Genomic DNA, 18,446 nt, shown 5'->3' on the forward strand with positions numbered 1-18,446 from the left:
CTCACCCCGGCTCCCTCGCGGCCAACACCTACGGTACTTGCTGTGTGCCTGGCACCATTCCCGGTGTTCTGGACATCCACCCCCGTCACCCTGGACGAAGTGAGCATGGTGCCCTGGGCCGAGGTGCAGTCCCGCCTGCTTGCCCTGCAGCACCAGGTTGGACCCAGGCCTTCTCCCTCCTGGGGATCGTGTCCTTAATCCCCTTTTATGCAGATGAGGTAATTGAATTCTAGAGAAGCGAAGTGACTGGCCCTAGGTAACCCAGAAAACATGTGGCAGAACCGAGATTGGAATCCATCCCGATTGACTTGAACCTACTTCAGCACTTGGTACAGCACTTGACACATAATCAATCAATCAATCAACAAATCAATCATATGAATTGAGGTCTTGCTATGGGCCGAGCACAGTACTAAGCGATTGGGATAATACAATAGCACAGAATTGGAAGACAGGTTCCCTGCCAATAACTAGCATAACATCTAGAGTAAGCACTTGGTAAATGCCATCATTAATTATCTGACATGATATTTCGGACACCATTAAGCCCTCCCCCGAGAACAACGGGATTAAGCCCTCATCTCCGAGGTGTTGAGATTTCTCCTCCTGCAAGATAATCAGTCCGAGTACGGGCTAAGACCAGCACGAGCTTCTCAAGAGAAAAAGTCTCCACCAGCTCATCCATTGGTCAGGCCCGCCGGATCCCCTTTCTGGCTTCCTTGTTCTGTGGCAGGTGGAGCTGTTAGTCTGCTCCCCCACCCCCTGCCCCAGGTCAGCAGCCTCAGGAGATCACTGGACAAACGAAGGGTCCAGAAGAAGGGGGTAGGTCGGTGAGGTCTTAGGTCCAGATGAGGAAAAATGAAGTAAATGAATAATGTTGGTATTTGTTAAGCGCTTACTATGTGCCGAGCACTGTTCTAAGCGCTGGGGTAGACATAGGGGAATCAGGTTGTCCCACGTGGGGCTCACAGTCTTAATCCCCATTTTACAGATGAGGGAACTGAGGCACAGAGAAGTTAAGTGACTTGCCCACAGTCACACAGCCGACAAGTGGCAGAGCTGGGATTCGAACTCATGAGCCCTGACTCCAAAGCCCATGCTCTTTCCACTGAGCCACGCTGCTTCTCTATGGAGAATGGAGAATGGTTCCCAAAAGCTTTGGCTTTAATATGTAAACTTAAGAAAAAGTTAAGGCTTTAATGCATGTGCCTATGGAAAAGCTATGGTTTTACTGCATAAACCTCTGAAAGCTGGGTATTCATTGCACAAAACATACGCCAACCTCAAACCCAATGTCCCGGCCAACCATGGGGCAGTTTGCGTTCATGCCCCAACCTCTCTCTCAGATGGACAGGTCCTCAAACGCCTTTTCCTTTCTAGAACTCGGTGGGTCCTTTACGAGGCCTCGGGCTGGGTTTCCTCTGGTAAGCCAAGAACACTCTGGAATGTCCTAGGGTGTCCTTCCCATTGCAAGGAGCAGGAGTTAGCCCAGGTGCACATGGCTATAATGGGGGAGGGCGTGCAAGTGGCAGCTGGACGTTTGTTTTCCCCTGGCCAAACAGGCGATCCACCCAATATTACCTCCATGTTTTGGAAAAGATTATCTGCCTGTAAGCATGACATTGAGATTCTTCCGCATGGACCTTAATCTATATAGAAACATGTTTTCGTGGACATGGCAGGCAGGGAAGGGATCAGGAAATTTGGGTGAGATGTTCAATCCCTGTGAAGAGTAATCTTGGGTCATATCTGCAAGGTTTGGCCACTAACTATAAGTCTTCGTTACCCATACATAAACCACTCAGAGCATATAAGAATTTCCGGTCAACAGAGGAGAAGGTGGGCCTTTCCAGAGTGGAGACGGTTTGGCTCGCTCTGGTCAGGCAACTCTGAAGGCAGCTCGGGCCGGTTTCACACTCCACCCTGTGGCCACGGTTGTCTGACCGACCAAGTCCATTGTTGCTCTAGGCTGACCTCTTTCAGGGGGATCTTCAGGAAGCAGCAGAGGGAAATCAGGTGTAGAGAAAGCTGCAGACCAACAGAGGACAAGACAATTTCAGCCATGACTTAAGCCAGGAACGTCAAACTATTCCAGGGCCAATGTGGGAGGTCACACTGGGGAAATGTGAGGAAAGGAATGCCCAAATACATTCCAATCTCTCAGAGTCTATTCGGGCCTTCCTGAGTCTCGCAGACATGTGGGATCAGGTCTCCCATACGTTGGCCATCAGGTTTTGGAGGGCAAATCCATTGTCAGCTGTGAGGGCGACATAATCAGCTTGGCAAAGTCTTCCTCATATATTTTCTTGAGCAAAACGGGGGCCTACTTTCATAGTCTGACATCCCACCCTATGACCCACTAGGACTCTTGATGGCCCTCTGAATAATGCCATATCTGGACAAGCATGAGAGGTAAGCCATTTCCTCCCTTCCATGCTATTCTTCTGCGGTTTCCCCCCTGCACGCCATTTTTAGCACTTTACCCATGTCCAGGCTCAAAGAGTGAGGGTTTCTACTTTTGGATCTCAACACTGGATACCACAGCCGCAGCGTAGAACAAATAGGACAAAGCAAAATAGAATTGCAAGTCAAGCAAGGAAAATTCACGCATCGAGGTTCCGGGGCAGGCAGGATATCCACTCCAAAGATGCCAAGAGGATCTGAGCCACCGTATCGCGGAGGGTTATGTGAGGGGTTTGGAATAACCACTGTCCTCATGGCCACCATTCCTGTTCCTCCCCAATGGGAATGGGGCCGATAGAAACTCCCAGGCCACAGCTGTCACTTGATCCAGGCGCTCCGCCTCCTTGTGAAACTTCCCTGATTCTGCTCTGGTTGTGCCAGTGCTCAGAGAGGGCCACTCCCCCTGGGATCGTGGCATCAGCTGCCTTTCCCTATAACGTTACCCCAGCAACGAGCCACAGGGTTCCCCCTCTGCTGCGGTGCAACTTCCCCTCTGCCGGAGCTGCCCTTGCTCCCTATTTTCCCCCCACAGACCACTCTTCCCTGCTAGTCCCTGCTCTGGTGTCCCCAGGCCCTGCCCAGGTGCCAGCAGACCTACTTCTATCTACTCCTCCACGCACACACTCCAACCTTGGTATCTCTTCAGGAGGGAACCCATGTGCGGGTTGCAGCCCTGGAGTTGCTAGCAGCTGAGGCAGGCAGATTGGGTGAATTAGGAGGAAGCCTACCTGCAGTAGGAACTGGTCCGCTGCCACCTCCCAATCTTGCTCCACTAAAGGACCAACACCCAACAGTGTGCAAAGAGAGTCTCCCCCACCCTCCACAGTTCCTGTCCTCCACCTGATATTGGTTCTCCTACTTTGCCCGGTCCCGGCCCTCATCCTCCGTCCTAAGCCCTCCTCCGGTGCCTGGTCTTAGCCTTTCTCCTCTGCCTGTTACTGGCTCTCCTCCTCCACCTGCTCCTGGCTCTCCTCCTGCACCTGGTCACAGCCCACCACCTCTGCCTCGTCATGTCCCTTCCACTCCTCCACCTGATCTTGGTCCTCCTACTCTGATTGTCCTGGCTTTCCTCCTCTGTCTGGTAATGACCCTTCTCCTATGTCTGGCCCCGGCCATTCTCCTCTGCCTCATCCTGGTCCTCCTCCTCCACCCGATTTTCTCCCTCCTCCTCCGCCCAGACCTGGCCCTCTGCCTTCACCTGGTCCATGGACCACCTCCTCCTCCTGGTCCTGGCCCTACCTCGTGCCCAGGCCCTGTTCCTCGTCCTCCCCCTGCTTCTGGCCCTTATCCTTGGCCTGGTCCAAGACCATGTCCTTCATCTGGTCCTGGCCCTCCTCCTCTGCCTGGTCTAGTAATACCACCTATAGCTGTTACTGGTCGCTCTCCTCCGTCTGTTCCTGGCCCTCCAACTCCCCCTGGCCCTGAACCTTTCTTTCCTGCTGATGTTGGTCTTCCTCCCAACCTCCTCGCCCATGCCCCGGTCCTGGCCCTCATCCTCTGCCTTGCCTTGGCTGTCCTCCTCCGCCTGGTCCTGGCCCTCCAGATCTTCTACCTGGTCCTAGCCCGCCTTCTATGCCTTTCCTAGCCCTCCTCCTATGCCTAGCCCTGGTCCTCCTCTTCTGCCTCGCCCTGGCCATCCTCCTCTGCCTGGTCCTGTCACTGCTCCTCTTCTGCCTGATCCTGGCCCTCCTCCGTCCGTTCCTGACCCTCCTTCTTGGCCTGGTCTGGGTTCTCCTCCTCTACCTGCTCCTGGCCCTCCTACTCTGCCTGCTCCAATTCCTCCATCTCTGCCTGGTCCTGGACCCCCTCATCTGCCTGGTCCTGGCCCTCCCCCTCCACCTGGTCTAATAATTTCTCTTCTGCCTACTCTTGGCCCTGCTCCTCCATATTTTCCTGGCCTTCCTCCTCCCCCGGTCCTGGTGCCCCTCCTGTGCCAGATCTTGGTCTCCCCACCGCCCTGCCCCCGTTCCTTGACGTCCTCCTCCCACCAATTCATACCTTTCTCCTCTGCCTGCTCTGGACCTCCGCCTCTGCTTGGTCCTAGTCCAGCTCCTCCTCCTGGTCCTGGCCTTCCTTCTCTGCCTATTCCTGGCCCTACTATTCTATGTGAGCCTGGCATTCCTCTTTCGCCTTGTCCTGGCCCTCCTTCTTCACCTGGAGCTGAGTCTCCAACTCGGCTGGGTTCCGACCCTGTTCCTCTGCCGGTCCTGGCCCTACTTTTCCAACTTGCTTCTGGTGCTCCTCCTCTGCCTGGCCATGGCCCTCATCCTCCGTCTCGTCCTGGACCTCCTCCTCCTTCTGGTACTGGCTCTCCTTCTCCACCTGGTTCAGGCCCTCCTCCTCCACCATTTTTTGGCTTGTCTCTTCTGCCCGATCCTGGCCCTTCTCCTCCTCTGATGGCAGCAAACGGACAGTCTGGAACCCAGTTCTGACCTCAATCTAAGTGCCATCCCACTCCCCCGATTAGACTGTCAACCTGTCAGGGACTGTCTCTATCTGTTGCCGATTTGTACATTCCAAGCACTTAGGACAGTGCTCTGCACATAGTAAGAGCTCAATAAATACTATTGAATGAATGAATGAATGAATGAACCCCTGGCTGAGGGCCCCCGTGCCTCACCAGAAGCGTGCCCAAACCCAGCATTTAAAACCATCCAGGCTGTACCCTGGATAGGGTCTACCTGGTCTAGGTCAAAGGATCGAACCAACTCCATCCAGGAACCCAGTCAATCTCTTTCCACACTTTATTTTATATATTTTCCTAATATTCCTATTCCCCACTACTTAATAGGAGTAGAGGTGCAAACTGCCCTGTTCCCAGGGAAAATCTACCCCTCTTGCCTGTGACCACTGGGCCTCAGGAACAGAATCCCGGAAGCCTAGGGGCTGGGCTGTTCAGGGATGATGGATCTCATCCTCCCCGGCACACTCCCAGACTCCAGTGGCGCTCCAATCTAAGCCCCCCCGGCCCGCCCCAATCCTTACTACCCCGCTGAATGAAGGAAAGGTGGGCCCAAAACGGGAAAGAGGTAGGGTTTTGACTCTGCCTTAGTCCGGCTCCCACCGTTTCAGAGTCCTGAGATTAGACTCCACCTCCAGCCTGGCCTCGTTGCTCCCGGGAGCGGCCAGAACAAAAATGGGGGTTATCAGAGAGGGCCGGGCCCCCTGAGCCTCCTTCCCTCAGATGGCTGTCTGGAGCCGGAATCCGCACCATTCTTCTGGGTCCTGAAACTATGGCATGTCCCAAGGCAGCCCCCACTGCTCCAGACCCGGAGCCCCCAAACCGTCCTGATGCCACCTCATCTTCCTAGGCTTCTTCTTTTCCCTCCGGATGGGAGCTCTCAGAAGAACAGACCATCATTCTCTGCCAGGATCCTCTTGTAGAATCTTAGGAATCTCCGGATCTTGGTCGAGGGATCCTTTTCTAGATAGTGAATTTCTGAAAAGGGAGTGATAAAGAGCACGTGAGATACTGGGCAGCCCTGCCCTAACAGCAGCCCCCCACCCAACACACACACACGTTTATCACGCCCCAGGGACCTGGGAGGAGTCCTCCACTCCCCCACCCAACTCTACTGCCCCCTGCCTATAGCTTCCCCTCTCCTCATTCTGTCCTTCTACCACCACCCAGCCAGGGATGCGGAGATGGTAAGGGGCCCAAAGGAAAAGCCTGAAAGACGAGACAGAAGAAAGAGGAAGATAGAGAAATCAGTCAGTCAGTGGTATTTACAGAGCACTGTATTTAGCCCATGGGAGAATACAGTCCAGTAGAATGAGGCGACACATCTCCCTGCCCATAACGACCTGACTGTCAAGGAGGAAATAACTGCTAGAAGCCCAGGGGGCAAGCATTCAGAAAGATGAGTAAGAGAGAAAAGCATGACAGAGGAGAAAGCAGAGAGCTTGGCCAGAGACAGAAGAGAAAGAGAGAGACAGAGACAGAGAGATAGAGAAAGAAAGAGTGTGTATGTTTGGAACTCACTCTGGAAAAGGATTTCCAAAACTTCTTCGGAGAATAGAGGGCTTTTGAGAGCGATGGTGCTGGTGTATACTGAGGGGAAAGGAAATGAGCCATTATTTTTCTCGTTTGTTTGCCCATCCATCCATCCATGCATCCACCTGCTTCCCGGAAGGACAATGGCGCGGTTTCAAACTCCAGTCCCTGGAGGCTGGGAGGAGGAGCCAAGAGGGGCCTCCCATGGGATCCGGCAAAGTAAAGGGGTCGGGCCAGATCTTGCGGGGCTTTTTTGTTTGTTTGTTTCCTTTCCCCAGCGCCCTCCACTCCTCTCTCACCGAGGAAGACAACGGCCGCAAATTTCACATCTGGCTGGGGGCAGTTGGTATACGCCAGAGCTTGGGTCAAGAAAATGGGAAGGCTGTCCTTAAAGCTCTCCATCTGGGGAGGAAATGAGGAGAGTGAGAGACCCCAGCCCATCCCCAACCTCCTTGTGGTTACCCCCCAACTCTCCAACTCCTAGTTCTACCCCAGGCCACTGTGCTCTCAACCTCCTCCTGGTCCCTTTCCCAAATCAACCCCTCTAGCCTGTAAGGTGATTGCGGGCCGGGAACGTGTCCACCAACTCTTCAACTGTACTCGCCGAGGTGCTCGGCACAATGCTCTGCACCCAGTAATTACCAAAAATATTCCGCTGATATCCCAGGAGGGATCCGCGCCCACAATTCCCACCTCAGACCCAAGGACGCCCCCTCCTACCCCTCCACCCATCCTGACGTACTCACCAAGGCCTTCCAGATGGCACCGTAGGCCGTGTTTTCACTTTCCTCCCAGCTCAGGGCCCACCCGACTTCTTCGGTGTAGCTCCAGCCGATGCTCCGGGCCAGCCAGAAGAATGTATATCTGGCTTTCTGGAAATGGAGAACCCGAGGGGTGGGTATCAGAGGGCAGAGGAGACCAGGACCAGGGTCCCAGAGAGAATGGGGACTGTGGAGGGTGAGGGTGACTCACTTTGCCCACTGTCGGGTGCTCGTCCTTCAGGTGGAGGAGGACGGGGAGGAGGCAGCAGATCAGCTCCTGCTGAAGGTAGGCTTTCTTCTCCTTCACACAGCCGCCGGCCACGGCAGCCAGCAGCTCCAGGGCTGCCACCCTCACTTGGGCTCTCTCCTGAGGAGAAATCCCCGGTGGAGTGCGTGGGAGGGGCAGGAGTTGGGTAGGGCCTCAGGCTGCTGGCACCGGGTTTGGGGGCTTGGGACCCCAGGGCAGGGTCAATCGGGGGACCGAGGCCTCTTGAGGGAGAGTAGGGAGTGAAGGCAGCACCGGCAGAGGGGGCCACGGGTGGGGACGGAGGAGCGCTGTAGCTCCCCGCGGGGTTGACAAGCTGGGGAAGGGCAGCCGATGGCCCAAGCCCTGTGGGAGCTGTGGAAGAGGCACCCTCTGGACTCTGGCCCAGCCGGGGTCGAGGCGGGAGGTCCTGGGCTCTGGCCATGCAGCAGCTGCTCCCCTGTCCCGCTGGGACCTTCAGACTCACGTCGTCAAAGAACGGACCCAGCATGCGGATGATGTCCTTACTGAGGCGGCCGAGTCCCCCAGAGCCCAGGTTGCGGGCGGTGAGGATCGCCGCGTCCATGGCCGCTAGGGCCCCCTCCTGGTCCTCCCGGTAGAAGCCCTCCAGGAAGAAGGGGAGCTGAGCCAGGAGCATTGGGCGCTGACGAGACGAGGGCAACGAGATCGTCGGTGAGGCGGTCCACCTCGAGATGGCTTCCCTGGGTCCCGAATCCTGGGCCTCCACCTGGCCTCCCCACCCTCGGACCGTGACCGACTGCGCCCTGGAGTCCTGTGCCGCCTCGCTTCCCATGTTCTATCTGGGCCCTCCCCGGGATGGTAGGGGGCTCTCAAAGAGAGTCCGGGGCCCAGGCTGGGGTTTCCCCCGGTCCTACACCCTACAATCCGGGGGTGGTCCTGGGGCTGGGCCTCTGACCTTGTTGGGGTTGAGGGGTAGGCTGGTGAGGGCCTGCAGGCTGATGACCCGCACCACGGGATCGGGGTCCTCTAGACCTTCCTGGAGAATGAACCGCACCACCTTAGGGTCTACGACAGTCTTCAGGGCGGGGATCCAGATCAGCTGCCAAGGGAAACCGTATCTGCGACTGGACGGCGAGGCCGAGGGGGCGGGGTTCTTATGCTTAGGGAGGCGGAGCCGGGACCCACAAATAGGGGGTCCAACCCCTCTCCACCCTCTCACCCGGGGTGCAGGGCCTGGGGGTCCCTCCCTGGCAGTGACAGCCCCCACAGCCGACCCGAACTGGCTCTGCGGACCCCTCGGCCCCAGTTCTTACCTCAGCCAGCAGCCCCACGGCCACACTTCGGCCCTGCCGGTCCTTGCCCAGCAAAGAGCTGACCACCGTTTGCAGGAGCTCGGCTACCATCGGGCACCTGCTCTGGACCAGAGTCCTGGGGGAAACAGCCCCGCCTGACTGAGCTCAGAGAGAAGGCTGTGAAGCCCCGGGGCTGGGGAATAGGATCTCGGGAAGGGCCAGGGGAGGGGCAGTTGACTGAGGAGGCTGCACCAACCTGTCCCCCCAGCCCCATTACTTGGGTACTTGGGGTAGCCCGCCCACCCCACGACACACACACACACAGACACAGACACACACACATGCAGGAACAAACACAAAAACACACCTGGCCAGAAGAGCCACACCCTCCTGGAAGGTTTCGAGGGACCAGAAGAGTTGCCAGCCATCCTGCAACTCCATGGACGTGAAGCTCTGCCAACATCCTACGCAAACATCCTTGGACAGAAGCCCTCTCAAGGCCTCCAGGGCCGTCCTGAGAGTAATAAGGGTTTGGGGATGGGGGAGTCGGGGCCTGGTGGTTGTATCAGAGGACCAGCGGGCGTTACTCAGTCCTGCCGATGGTGGACATGTCAAAAACATGCCTGTCCTGTCACAGGCAATCCCTACCCAAGAGGTAGGACAATGGACACCTGACCCCTTCAAAGCCCTCCAAACCCCCCATCCCAGACCAGGGGCTCCCTGGCATTTTTGCGATCCCAGGCCCCCCAGCTCCCCGGGCTCCCGGCTCCCCGGCCCCTGGAGCCCCCGGCCATGACACAGATTCCCCGAGGGATCTCCCTGGTCATCGGGGCGATGAGCCAATGGCCCTTGGCGTATCTACGTCACGGGTCCCTCTCCCCACCCCCACATCCCTCTGGTCGCTCACCTCCAGGGACTGAGGGCGGAGGGGACGGTGGGCTGCACGGCCAAGAGCACCCGCTCCCCCACCAGGCCCAACTCCAGCACATACTGGATCTGGATGATGAAGGCCAGGAAGAGCTGGGGAAGGAGTTGGGCCACGGCCCCCGAGTACTCCACAACAAAGAGCAGCTCATACAGCGTGTTCACAGCCTGATGGGGTGGCACATGGGCTTGACCAGAAATCCGCCCCCCCCGACGCGCCAGTATCCTAAGCCTTTGCCCAGGGCTCCCTTTGACCCCGCTCTCAGGGCCCTCTCTGGGCCGAAGCCTCGGGCAGGGATGGGCAGCACCCAGCTCGGGAGCCCCTCTCCGGCCTTGGCCCCCGTGTCCTCGAGGACCGCCCCGATCCCCTCCCCTGGCACCCTGGGCAGTTTCCCAGTCCTGCAGGGGACGAGTTGGAGGGAGCGGGAAGAGGCGGGTCAGGTGCGGGGCTCCGGGCTGAAGGCTGCGAGCTCCGGGCTAAGGGCTGCGAGCTCAGGGCTGAGGGCTACGAGCTGCGAGCTCCGGGAAGAAGGTTGAGAGCTGCGGGCTGAGGGCTACAGGGCAGGGCTGCCCTTCGATCTGTCCTTCTGGGTAGGAATGGAGGCTTACCGCGATGGAGCTTAGGGTATGCCTTTCCCACTTGGTGCAGTTGCTCTCCTCACGTTGAGGTCGTCCAAACACCTTACGGAGCAGCGCCCACAGCACGAGGGAGGCGATGGAAGCATCCGCCCCCACACATTTCAACACTTCAAGGACCTCCCTGTGGAGCCACAGCCCGGACTCAACCTTTCCTACCTCTTTCCCGGACCAGCCCCGGATCCAGCCCCAGTAGGGAACAAGGCGTTGTGGGTCCCTTGGATCGCAGCCTTGGGGGCCTGGGAGTCGCTCCATCTCCAATCCCAGCACAGGACCCTCAGGGGGAAACTGAGCAGAGCCGATACCCCCAGACTCCAGCCCTCCCCACGCTCGCCCTAGGGCCCCAACCAGGAGGGATCCAGAGGCGCTCCCTCCCAGGTCCATCCCAGCTGAGGCCTCTCCGTCCCAGGAGGCTGAGGGGGCTGTACCTGTTCAGGGGTCTTGAGTACTCGAGGAAGACCTGCACTATCTCCCGAGTGTGGTGACGGCCCAGCAGGGCCAGGGCTTCCTGGAGGAGGTTCTTCTCAGCTTGGAGGCCAGAGGAGATGAGTTGCTCATACACACTTCTTGCCAAATCAGCCGCCTGGAGGTCAGCGGGGAGGCAGATGGTCAAAGTCGAACTCGGCTCCCCCGCCCAATAGTCCTTCCCCTCACCCACTCCCACTCCACGACCCAGGCCTAACCCAGCTTGGGCCCGAAGCAGCAAAGTGGTGATGGTCCCACAGCCTCACATGCTCAGGCCTGCTAGTACGGCTCCTGTCCACAGAGCAGGAGATCGGAAGTGCTGGCCGACTGAGTGGGGAGAAGTAGCATAAGAGAAAGGGAGAGACCCCTGCTCCTCAAGAACCTCCAGTGGTTGCCCCTCCACTTCCGCATCAGATGGAAACTCTTCACCCGTGAGGAAGCACACCACCAACTTGCCCCCTATTTCCTAATGATTTCCTACTACTACCCAGCCCATGCACTTCGCGTTTCTGATGCCAACCTCTTCACTGTACTCACTGTACTCAAGATACTCCCTCTACCTCCATCTCGTCCAGACTGCTGCCGACCTCTAGCCCATGCCCCGCCTCTGGCCTGAAATGCCCTCTCTCCTCAGATCCGACAGGCCAACAGCTTACTCAAGGCACATCTCCTCCACAAGGTCTTCCCTGACTAAGCCCCCACCCACCACCTTCTTTTCTCCCAATCCCTTCTGCATCACCATGACATGCTACCTTTATTCATTTCCCCAACCAGCCAACCAGTCATCTATCCAGCCAGGACCATAGCAATCCCGTCTATATCTCTCATTTTTTGTTTTCTATTAATATCTGTCTGCCCCCTCTAGACGGCCAGCTCCTAGTGGACAGGGAATGGCTTCATTTGTTGTTATATCGGACTCTCCTATTCGCTTAGCACAGTGTTCAGAACGTAGAAGAACATAAATAGATTGGCTGACTGATTTTTCCTGTTCTTGCATGATTAGTATTGGTCATGGCCCTTAAAGCACTCCCGCATTTTAGACTTTAAGATTCCCGTGTATCCTGTCCCATGGATCGTTTGTGAGTATCGCCCCACTGTGCTACTGCTCTTTCAGACAGGCGAAACCAAAAATAAATGCGGATTGATATTTGGAAGACTATTTTGTGCGCATACGGCCAGGATTCCCAGGGCCACATTTCAACTGCGAAGGTACCCTAGGAAGTTGTGTTGTGCACCACGCAGATCATTAAATAGTACAGACGCTACCTGAGGTTACGTTACCTGAGGTTACTTTATTAGGTTACGTAATAGTTACCTAAGATGAATAATTAGGTAAATGTAGGTCTCAGAATGACTAATCCTTTGGTTTCCATAGCTGGAAAAATTGTCATTGCAGATAAAATATGCCAGTTTTGTGGAGATGACAGATTAGGAGTACTGTTATGTTCACGTGAAATGGGAAAGGTCCCTTTTGGTTACTGATGCCTATTCGTTCATTCATTCACTCACTCATTCAACCGCATTCATTGAGCGCTTACTGTGTGCCAGGCACTGTAGTAAGCGCTTGGGAGAGTAAAACAGAACAACCAACAGACACATTCCTGCCCACATCGAGTTTACAGTCTTGAGGGGATGACAGACATTAATATAAATAAGGAAATGATAAACAGATAAGAAATAAAGAAATTACAGCTCTCAACAGCTGCATACCGATGTGCTGTGGGGATGGGAGGATGAATGAAGGAGCAAGAGAGAGTGGTGCAGAAGGGGCTAAGAGAAGAGGAAAGGTGGGCTTAGTCAAGGAAGACTTCTTGGAGGAGATGTGCCTTGGCTAGGGTTTTGAAGTGGAGAACTGCAAGTATCTGAAGTAGAGAAGCAATGTGGCTTAGTGGAAAGAGCATGGGCTTGGGAGTCAGAGGTCGTGGGTTCTAATAGATCTGCCACTTGGCCGCTCTGTGACTTTGGGCAAGCAATTTCACTTCTCTGTGCCTCACTTACCTCATCTGCAAAATGAGAATTAAGAATGTGAGACCCAAGTGGGACAATCTGATAACTTTGGCGCTATCCCAGTGCTTAGAACCGTACGTGGCCCATTGTAAATCCTTAAGAAATACCATTATTATTATAATTACCATTATGATTATTATTTCTCTGATATGAAGGAGGGCAGGCATTCTGGGCCAGAGGGAAGATGTGGGCAAGAGGTTGGCAGTGAGATAGAAGGGATCGAGGTAAAGTGAGAAAGGTAGCCTTAGGGGATGGAAGCATGTTTAGCTGGGTTGGGCTAGAAGAGTGACCAGGTGAGGTAGGAGGGGGCAAAGCGATGAAGCGCTTTAAAGGCAAGGGTGAGGAGTTTTTGTTGGAAGCGGAGGTGGATGGACAACTGCTGGAATTTCTTGAGGAGTGGGGAAATATGGTCTGAACGTTTTGCAGGAAGATGTTTCAGGAAGCAGAATGGAATATGGACTGGAGTGGGGAGAGAGAAGAGGCAGGAAGGTCAGCAAGGGGCCTGATACACTAATCAAGGCGGGATAGAATAAGTGCTTGCATTAATGTGGTAGTAGATTGGACGGAGAAGAAGGGGGAATTGGTGTGATATCGTGAAGGTAGAACTTATAGGATTCTTGTCTGGGAAATCCTCAGCCTAACGAGTGAGCAGCCAAAAAGGCCACCTGAGTTTAGGAAAGGATTTGAATAAGGCAAAGGTCCAGGAGCTTCCTTGTCTGGCACAATTACCTCCTAGAGCCTCACCTTTAGGGAAATGGGGAAGTAGCCAGTGGAGTATTTCTCTGAGGGGGCAGGGAGGCGTGACAACCACCTAATTGGAACTTGAGCCCAGTGAGGGAGGTCTTAGGTGACAGAAAGTCCCAAGACCAGGAAACCATAGAGCATACCCAAATCATTTATTGATCATCACGCCAATCTCCCCCTTCTAGACGGTAAGCTTGTAGGGGACAGGGAACGGGTCCACCAACTCTACTGTATTGTACTCTCCCCAGCACTTAGTCCATCGCTCTGTGCACAATGATCACTCGATCAATGCCATTGATCGATGGTGCTGGCTTTCATCTGAGGGACCGGTGACAATAAAGGTGTTCTCATTTGTTTAGGGTATTGGTTAAACACTTAGCATGTCCCAGTCACTGCACTTAATGCTCGTACAGATACATGATAATCTGGATGGATACAGTAGCTGTCCCACATGGGGCTCAGTCTTGATTCCCATTTTTCACACGAGGGAACTGAAGCCCAGAGATGTGGAGTGACTTCCCCTAGGTCACCCAGCAGCCATGTGGCAGAGACAGGATTAGAACCTTACTGTTACAGGCTCTCGTTATATCCCGGCTAGACTACTGTGTCAGCCTTCTCTCTGACCTCCCTTCCTCCTCTCTCGCCCCGCTCCGGTCTATTCTGCACTCGGCTGCCCGGCTCATCTTCCTGCAGAAACGATCTGGGCACGCCACTCCCCTTCTTAAACAACTCCAGTGGTTGCCTTTCGACCTCCGCTCCAAACAAAAACTCCTCACTCTAGGCTTCAAGGCTCTCCATCACCTTGCCCCTTCCTACCTCTCCTCCCTTCTCTCTTTCTACCGCCCACCCCGCACGCTCCGCTCCTCTGCCGCCCAACTCCTCACCGTCCCTCGGTCTCGCCCATCCCGCCGTCGACCCCTGGGTCACGTCCTCCCGCGGTCCTGGAACGCCCTCCCTCCTCACCTCCGCCAAACTGATTCTCTTTCCCTCTTCAAAACCCTACTTAAAAATCACCTCCTCCAAGAGGCGTTCCCAGACTGAGCTCCTCTTCCCCCTCTACTCCCTCTGCCACCCCCCTTTACCTCTCCGCAGCTAAAGCCTCTTTTCCCCCCATCTCCCTCTGCTCCTCCACCTCTCCCTTCCCATCCCCACAGCACTGTACTCGTCCGCTCAACTGTATATATTTTCGTTACCCTATTTATTTTGTTAATGAATTGTACATCGCCTTGATTCTATTTAGTTGCCATTGTTTTTACGAGATGTTCTTCCCCTTGACTCTGTTTATTGCCATTGTTCTTGTCTGTCCGTCTCCCCCGATTAGACTGTAAGCCCGTCAAACGGCAGGGACTGTCTCTATCTGTTGCCGACTTGTTCATCCCAAGCGCTTAGTACAGTGTTCTGCACATAGTAAGCGCTCAATAAATACTATTGAATGAATGAATGAATGAATGAACCCAGGTCCTTCTGTCTCCAGGCCCGTGATTTAAGCACTGGGCCACCCTGCTTCTCTCTGTAACTTGTGTCACACCACTGTGCCTTGGGTCTCTCAGTTGGTGTGCAATCCCGCCCCCCTCCCTCTCCCTGCCCCACCAACATGCCCCTTATTGCCTGACATTAAAGGTCAACCCCAATCCCAGCCCCCCTCCTTTCTCAGCCTCCTCCCCAGCCCCGCCGGGGATTCCTACCTGATCGTCTAAGGCTTTGGGCACCTGCAGCAGAATGGAGAGTATCCGTACTGCATGTGCCACCCTCGTCAGGTTGGAGCTCCTCAGACCAATCAGGACTTTCAGGGAAAGGAAACTCAGATGGGCCGATGTCAGATTCCTGACCCAGGCCTGGTGGGGGAAGAAGCAGGGGTCAGGGAGGGACTGGGAATTGTGACCACTTAACAATAAGAACAATGATATCAATAATAATAATAATAGTACTTGTGATACTTGTTAAGCGTTTAGAATGTGCCAGGCACTGAACAAAGTGCTGGCATGGGTCCAAGCAAATCGGGTTAGACATAGTGCCTGTCGCACCTGGGACTCATCTTATTAATCTCCATTTTCCAGATGAGGGAACTGAGGCCCCAAGAAGTGAAGTGACTTACCCAAGTTTCCATCGCAGACAGGTGGCAGAGCAGGGATTAGAACTCATGGCCTTCTAACTCCCAGGCTCCGTGGTCTATCCCCTTTCCACACCCACATCGCATGGCAGGGAGAACTTTCCCTCTCCGCCCTTCCCCCAGGCTCACCCCCGGCCCCAGAAAGGCCCAGTCCCACAGGAATGTCCAGAACCAGGGAGTGTTGGCTCTTACCACTAGATCGCCGTGGGATTGGACTCCATAGAGCTCATCGAGCACGAGCTCAAAACACCGCTCTGGGAAAGGAGAAACCCCGGAGTGAGACCTGACTCAGTGGCCTTGGTCTCTCTGCCCCCGTCCCCAATTCCCGCCCCCACACAACCCGCCAGCTCCAGAACATCAATGAGGTTGGAGCTTCCTCCTGCCCGTCTCTGCGCCCCACTGCCCCACGCCCCGAAAACCTGGCCTCTGCACTCCACCCTCCATCTCCTCTTTCTATTAATTTTATTAGCGGTTCTTGCTAAGCGCTTACTCTGTGCCTCTACTAAGCGGTGAGGTAAACAGAAGGTAATTGGGTTGAACACAGCCATGTCTCACATGAGGGGTCACAATCGATCCCCATTTTCCTGATGAGGTAACTGAGGCATGGAAAAATCAACTGACTTGTCCAAGATCACCCAGCAGACAGAGGCGGAGCTGGGATCAGAACCCAGGTCCTTCTGCCTCCCAGGCCTGCGCTCGGTCCACTACCGTGTCTCAGGCTCCTCACCGTTGCTCATCACTTCCAACTTGACCTCTGTCTCCTCGGGGGCTGGAGCGACACGGGCGAGAGGAAGAAAACCCTTCTGGGCTGAGCCTTTCCGGCCCATTCTAGGCAACACCGCTTCCTGGAGGTCTCACTCGCCGGAAAAATTGTCCTGGAGCCGTAGGAAGAATTGAGAGGGAGGGAGGCTGAAAGGATGTTGAGCGAGGCTGCTGGCATGGGTCACCTACCTCTCCCAGTCCCCCACCTCGGCTTCCCCTCACAAGTTAGGAATGGGGGAGGCACCTCCAGCACTTCCCATAACTGCCACTGCCTTCACCTCCTCCCCCTCTCTTGCCTCTCCTCCCTTCTCCTGCTCCTCACCCTATGCTTCCACTCCACCCCCAACCCCCGGCCCCAGCCTGGACCCCCACCTTTTCTCCCTCTCTTGCCCTCTCAGCTGACCATGGCCCGGGCCCGCGGACACAAGAGTGGACTGACCAGGTTAATTGAAACATTCTGCTGATCGTTAACAATCGATGCTACTCGACTCGGCTCTACTCTACTCTTCTCTACTCCAAACTAAGTCCCCCTCCCTAGCCCTACAACATGTCCACCTTCCCACCTAGCCCCTCCCTAGCCCACAACAAGTCCCCCTCTGCCTCTTCCTAGCCCTCCCCAAACACCTTCAACAAATAAACGAAATCCTCCTCTGTCCTCTTTACATTCCAATGTACTCTCACACCAAACTACCAACGAAAGCACCACTACCTCTCCAACCACTACCAACACCTCCTCCCTCTCTAACGGACAACACTCCAATAAAACCTTCCTGTCCTCAACGGCCAGATCCCTCGTGGCCGGGCTCTGACGTCACTGCTACATCACAACGGTTGCCTGGGTTACCTAGCAACAATCAAGAGAAAATATTGGATCATTTAATAGCTGTTCTGTACCAATGAAAATATGCGGTGTCACCTTAAGTAATAGTATGGGAAGCATCATGCTTAATATGGGAACTTGGTCTTCTCCCACTGCCATCCCCCACATGACTGGATCATGAACAGGCAGGCCAAGAAAGCTTCTCTGATCATCGGGGGTGTCATGGGACCCCTGAGCTCTGGTCACCTCATGATCAGTGGAGGGTTACCTAGCAACAATCAAGAGAAAATATTGGATCATTTAATAGCTGTTCTGTACCAATGAAAATATGCGGTGTCACCTTAAGTAATAGTATGGGAAGCATCATGCTCAGCGGAAAGTGCCAGAGCCTGGAAGTCAAAATAACCCTTGTCTGCTGTTTGACCTGGGGCAAGTCGCTTCACTTCTCTGTGCCTCAGGGCGCTCCCAGAGTTAGGGAGATCAGAGAGAAGGCTGACATAATAATCCAGCCAGGATATTATGGTCTGTTCACGCTGCCATCCCCCACATGACCGGATCAAGGATAGACAGGCCAAGGAGGCTTCTCTGGTCATCAGGCGGTCTCATGGGACCCCTGAGTTCTGGTCACCTGGTGGTCAGTGGAGGGATACCTAGCAACAATCAAGAGAAAATTATGAATCATTTAATAGCTGTTCCGTCTCAGTTGAATATATGCAGTGTCACCTTCTTAAGTAATAGTTTGGGAAGCAGCATGCTCAGCAGAAAGTGCCCAGGCCTGGAAGTCATTAGAACCTGGCTTCCTCCCTTGTCTGCTGTGTAACCTGGGGCAAGTCGTTTCCCTTCTCTGTGCCTCAGGGCCTTCATCTGTAAAATGAGGAATGAGACTGTGAACCTTGAACTGTGACTGTAAATCATGAATTGTGTCCAACTTTATTTGCTTGTGTCTCCCCCAATGCTTCCTACAGTGCCTGGCACATATAGCAGGGATTGACACCGTTAATTGTTCCATCATTCTTTCCCAAGAGCTTAGTGCAATGCTCTACACGCTGCAAATGCTTAATAAATGTGATTGAATGAAGTGACTAACCAATACCCTAAAAATATGGATTTGAAACACTCGTTTCTCTTTTTGCATGGAAAGAGACAAACTGTACTTTTATGGCATTTGTTAAACATTTACGATATGTGAAGCACTGGGGTATACACGGGTTAATCACTCCACTTACAGCCATGTCCCATATG

General features: G+C 54.6%; 1 protein-coding gene across 4 annotated transcripts; it reads right to left on the reverse strand.

Annotated features, from left to right (window-relative positions):
• Window positions 1–1,146: 1,146 nt before the first annotated feature.
• On the reverse strand, window positions 1,147–17,162 carry LOC103164826 (maestro heat-like repeat family member 5). Of its 4 annotated transcripts, XM_039911059.1 has the most exons (17): window positions 17,094–17,162; window positions 16,350–16,497; window positions 15,815–15,876; window positions 15,198–15,347; window positions 10,725–10,879; window positions 10,270–10,420; window positions 9,644–9,828; window positions 9,104–9,250; window positions 8,758–8,872; window positions 8,400–8,543; window positions 7,950–8,126; window positions 7,430–7,585; window positions 7,204–7,329; window positions 6,757–6,859; window positions 6,446–6,514; window positions 5,762–5,902; window positions 1,147–2,028 (listed from the first exon to the last, which is right to left on the reverse strand). In XM_039911059.1, exons 2-16 carry the CDS (start codon window positions 16,447–16,449, stop codon window positions 5,805–5,807), a joined length of 1,938 nt encoding a protein of 645 aa, XP_039766993.1. In that variant the 5' UTR covers window positions 16,450–16,497; window positions 17,094–17,162; the 3' UTR covers window positions 1,147–2,028; window positions 5,762–5,804. The 4 variants fall into 4 exon arrangements, with proteins under 4 accessions (XP_039766993.1, XP_039766992.1, XP_039766994.1 ...); XM_039911058.1 differs by lacking the exon at window positions 1,147–2,028 and having other exon boundaries at window positions 5,190–5,902; XM_039911060.1 differs by lacking the exons at window positions 1,147–2,028; window positions 7,950–8,126 and having other exon boundaries at window positions 5,190–5,902.
• Window positions 17,163–18,446: the final 1,284 nt, after the last annotated feature.

This window comes from Ornithorhynchus anatinus, unplaced genomic scaffold (genome assembly GCF_004115215.2).
Source record: "Ornithorhynchus anatinus isolate Pmale09 unplaced genomic scaffold, mOrnAna1.pri.v4 scaffold_682_arrow_ctg1, whole genome shotgun sequence".
Classification (NCBI taxonomy): Eukaryota; Metazoa; Chordata; class Mammalia; order Monotremata; family Ornithorhynchidae; genus Ornithorhynchus; species Ornithorhynchus anatinus.